Source organism: Lampris incognitus (genome assembly GCF_029633865.1).
Source record: "Lampris incognitus isolate fLamInc1 chromosome 5 unlocalized genomic scaffold, fLamInc1.hap2 SUPER_5_unloc_2, whole genome shotgun sequence".
Taxonomy (NCBI): Eukaryota; Metazoa; Chordata; class Actinopteri; order Lampriformes; family Lampridae; genus Lampris; species Lampris incognitus.
The window spans coordinates 296,195-300,095 of record NW_026611072.1 but is presented as its reverse complement, the minus strand read 5'-3'; the positions used below and the strand labels follow the sequence as shown (position 1 = coordinate 300,095).

Genomic DNA, 3,901 nt, shown 5'->3' with positions numbered 1-3,901 from the left:
ATATTTTGTGACCTGCCATAATAACAAACCACGTCTTTTAGGGTAAAGGAAGGAAGGAGTTTTTTTTTTTACAATTTAATAAACTTTATTGCAAAATATTGATATGTACAAATATGGCAGACGTGTACTCCACAAAATGGTACCGTAGGAAAGGACTTTGAATAAATAATAATTGCAAAACAAATCTGCTAGGGATTAGGAAAACGAGAAAACAGCTCATACAAACCAGCAGAAAGAAAAGAAAGAAAATAAAGAAAGGAGAAAAACAAAAAAAGAAACAAGTGACGTCATTCCTCTTGGAAAATCTCCTTGTACAGTTTCATGGTTTTGCTACTTTTTTAGTGTCAACGAAAGTCAAGAGTTTTAATATATTCCTTAAATTCGCATAAGGAACCAATAAGATAGGGTGAAACCTTTGCATTCGTGTGTATAAAATGTACCACATAAAATGATAGTCGTGCGCGCGCGTGTGTGTGTGTGCGCGCGCGCGTGTGTGACATCAGCGGTGTTTCGGAACCTCTATAGGCACGTTTTTGATTGACCAACTATAGACCAATAGAGACGACGCTTCGCTGTGAGGGGGGCGGGGCTTCCCCGTAACTGAGGCGTCTGGTTGGCTGAGAACGTCTCCTTAACAACCGGGGCGATAGCGGAATAAACTTCGGCCGAGCAAACAGTGAACGTAAGTAACATTTGGCCGCGTCGACGCGCGAATAACGTTAGCGCTGCGTCAGCGCAGCCGACGAGAACACTCCGTATCCTCTTCGGTCCATTTTGATGCGTTTAAACGGTCACACAACACACCAGCCGGCGGTGTCAACTGTTTGCCGTCCAAGCTAACCAGTTAGCCGCCGCTAGGTGCGGTTGCTATGCGCAGGTTAGCGTCGGAACGCCGTGGGAGCGTTAGCCGGTCTTGCTAGCTTAGCTTAGTTTAGCGTCCTCGAAATAAACACGAGCTGTCGGGAGTGGGGGCGGGGAGGGTTGGCTCATTTTCGGGCAGTACGCCAACTGTTTTTCTCGTCGACACGACTGCGAGCTAAGCTACTCTGCTTGTTACGAGTTGAGCTGGGCCGGCGTTGAAGTGGGCGGGTTGGACTCGTCTAACGCCGGGTGACGCGGGACGGTGTTCCGTTAGTTCTCTTTCTGACAGGCCGCCGTCGCCGGCTCGCCTCGTCACCACGTGTCCCCCCCCCAAGTGGAGTCACTTCTGCTGACACCACCCAGGCAGCTCGCTCGCTCGGGGTCGCTTGGCTTGCCAGTTCACTAACGGTGTGATGTCATTTCCTCTTTTTCCAGGAGTGCGTCGGAATGGCTGACACGGGGGACAGCAAGAGGGAAGAGGCCGATTACAAGCGGCTCCACAGCTTCCCTCTCATCAGGGTAGGATGTCCTGCAGCAAGTAGAGCAAATAGCCGGGGGCTGCTTTTCCAGCAGTGCTCTACAGTGTTAAAAAAAACAAAATCTATTTGAAGCTGTGACAAGATGATGCTCTGCAACGAGTGTTTCTTTCTTGTGTGCTGCTGCTTTATAATGAGTGTTTACACGCAGGCCGTGACTGGATTAATTAAGTACACATCAGACTGGAAACGATGTCAGATAGGTTCATCGACATAGACTTGGACTGCTTTTATTTGTCATTGCCTCATATGCATGTCTCATGCATACAAGGGAATGGAATTACATTTCACACGGACCACGGTGCCACATAAAAACAATAAATATCAAAAACAAAAAGTGCATGAAAAACAAAAATAACTTCACAGACCTAAACATCACGAGCACACCTGACACGGACAGTGAGTAAGGCGGTCAAACAGTCGTTTTATGGAGGGTCTAAGTGTTCAGGCAGGAGAGGAACCTCACAGCCTGAGGAATGAAACTTGGCATAGTCTGGTGGAGGCAGCACGGATGCTGCGGTGCTTCCTGCCAGAGGGTGGGAGGGTGAAGTGGAAGTGGGATGTGAGATGTTGCGTGCTTGAGATGCATGTGGTTGAGAAAATCAAAGCCATCAGTCAAAAGTTCCAGTTCAGTTCATTTTAAGTTAATGACCTAATTTGAAGGTGAGTTACAAGTCACCTAGCTAAGCCGGTCTGTGTTTTCGTGTGTGTGTGTGTGTGTGTGTGTGTGTGTGTGTGTGTGTGTGTGTGTGTGTGTGTGTGTGTGTGTGTGTTTTACTTTGTGAGTAATTATGATTCTCAAGCATGTTTATTTCTTCAGCACACAGACATGCCCGAAGAAATGAGGGTCGAGACTATGGAACTCTGTGTAACAGCCTGTGAGAAGTTTGCCACCAACAATGAGGTGTGTGGTTTGTGTGTGTTGTGTTGACAAAGAAACCAATCATGTATTGTTTTCACATTTTAATCTGTAATCCCTGTCTTTCTTCCATTTTGTTTGTCAGAGTGCCGCAAAGATGATCAAGGAGTCCATGGACAAGAAATTCGGCAGCTCGTGGCATGTGGTGATAGGCGAGGGTTTTGGCTTCGAGGTTACACATGAGGTCAAGAACCTTCTTTACATGTTCTTTGGAGGAAGCCTGGCTGTGTGCGTATGGAAGTGCTCCTAGCACCTCCTCCCCTCCCGTTTCCCTCTGACTCTTACTGGGCTGGCAAGGTTCCGTGCAGTTCTGGGAAATTTGGAAAACATCGAAAGTGAATTTGGACATTCCTTGATCTGGAAATCTTGATGAGTAAAAACTTATCTGGGAATTCTTGCTGGGGAAAAGCGAGTTCAGTCCCACCATACATGTGACAGTTTCCTTAGTTACTGTAGTCACGGGTCCCGCTGTCATTTCTCATGTTGTTGTCAAGAGTATTCTAGCGCTGTAGTAATGTGGCTTTGGGGACAGTTGTTTTGCTAAACCACGATCGGCATGCGTCATTTTAACCAAGCCCCAAAATATTCAGACCATCTCAGGAAAAAGGGTCCGGAAAAGTCTTGACCCGTGAAAGTGTGGAAATGTAAAGGCATCCTGGGATGGGAAGATGACGCCTGCCAAACGCTGGTGAATGTTTTGCCGCGGCTCCCGAGTTTCCTCAGCCGGTCACTCCGGCGGTGAACAAGCCGTCGCTCGTCGGCTCAACCGTGTTCTGGAACTGTAGCGGGCTGGTAACGAAGCGACGGCCGGGTGGCGTTTTGAATTCGGATGGTCACTGTGCTCAGCAGACCCGAAAAGTATTTTTTTTGCCTCGTGTGTCTCTAATCTGTTCCTCGCTAATCTGTTCCTCGCTCTTCTCATTTCCTGTCCGTCTCTGCCAGGTGCGGGGTATTTTTACGTCATTAGAGCATGTGCCATCACTAATTCACCTTTTCCGAGAATGCAGCCAGCCAGCCAGGGTCTCCCAACGTCCTTTTTCCTCATTTCTCTTCAGGGACTGCGTGTGTGTGTGTGTGTCTACTTGTACGAGTGTGTGTGTGTGTGTGTGTGTGTGTGTGTGTGTGTGTGCTGGACACACACACACAAGTTTTTGGATAACATTGACACCCTCTTCCACTTTCTGACCAGTTTTTGGCATCGGTGGTATATGTCCTGTCTTCTGTGTGTCTTTACAGCCCGTCTGTCTGTCTCTCCGTCTCTCCCACTCCTCTTCAGTCGCTCCCTGTTCATCACTCCTCTCACCCAATAGAATTTTTTAATATTTTGTAAATGTAAATATTTTGATGCGACTTGGAGAAATCTTTTTAAGCACCAGCGGGTGTTGTCTCGTTACGAATGAAGGGCTCTGACTCTGGAGCCGAACCACAACTGACCAGAGCCGCCTTTTCTTCTGGAAAAAGGTGTTTATATAATATCGCCCCCGCTGGCTGATATTGGCCATGTGATATATTTTTTTTTATGTTGATGCCAGTTTCAGTGATCCAGTGGAATGGACCTGTATATGTGAACTAATCTGGTTGTACA

General features: G+C 47.3%; 1 protein-coding gene across 2 annotated transcripts; it reads left to right on the top strand.

The window, feature by feature from the left end:
• Positions 1-524: 524 nt before the first annotated feature.
• LOC130131927 (dynein axonemal light chain 4) lies at positions 525-3,214 on the top strand. Of its 2 annotated transcripts, none has more exons than XM_056301651.1 (4): positions 525-682; positions 1,297-1,380; positions 2,218-2,301; positions 2,402-3,214. In XM_056301651.1, the coding sequence occupies exons 2-4, from the start codon at positions 1,309-1,311 to the stop codon at positions 2,564-2,566; spliced, it is 321 nt and encodes a 106-aa protein (XP_056157626.1). In that variant the 5' UTR covers positions 525-682; positions 1,297-1,308; the 3' UTR covers positions 2,567-3,214. The 2 variants fall into 2 exon arrangements, with proteins under 2 accessions (XP_056157626.1, XP_056157627.1); XM_056301652.1 differs by lacking the exon at positions 525-682 and adding an exon at positions 698-877.
• Positions 3,215-3,901: the final 687 nt, after the last annotated feature.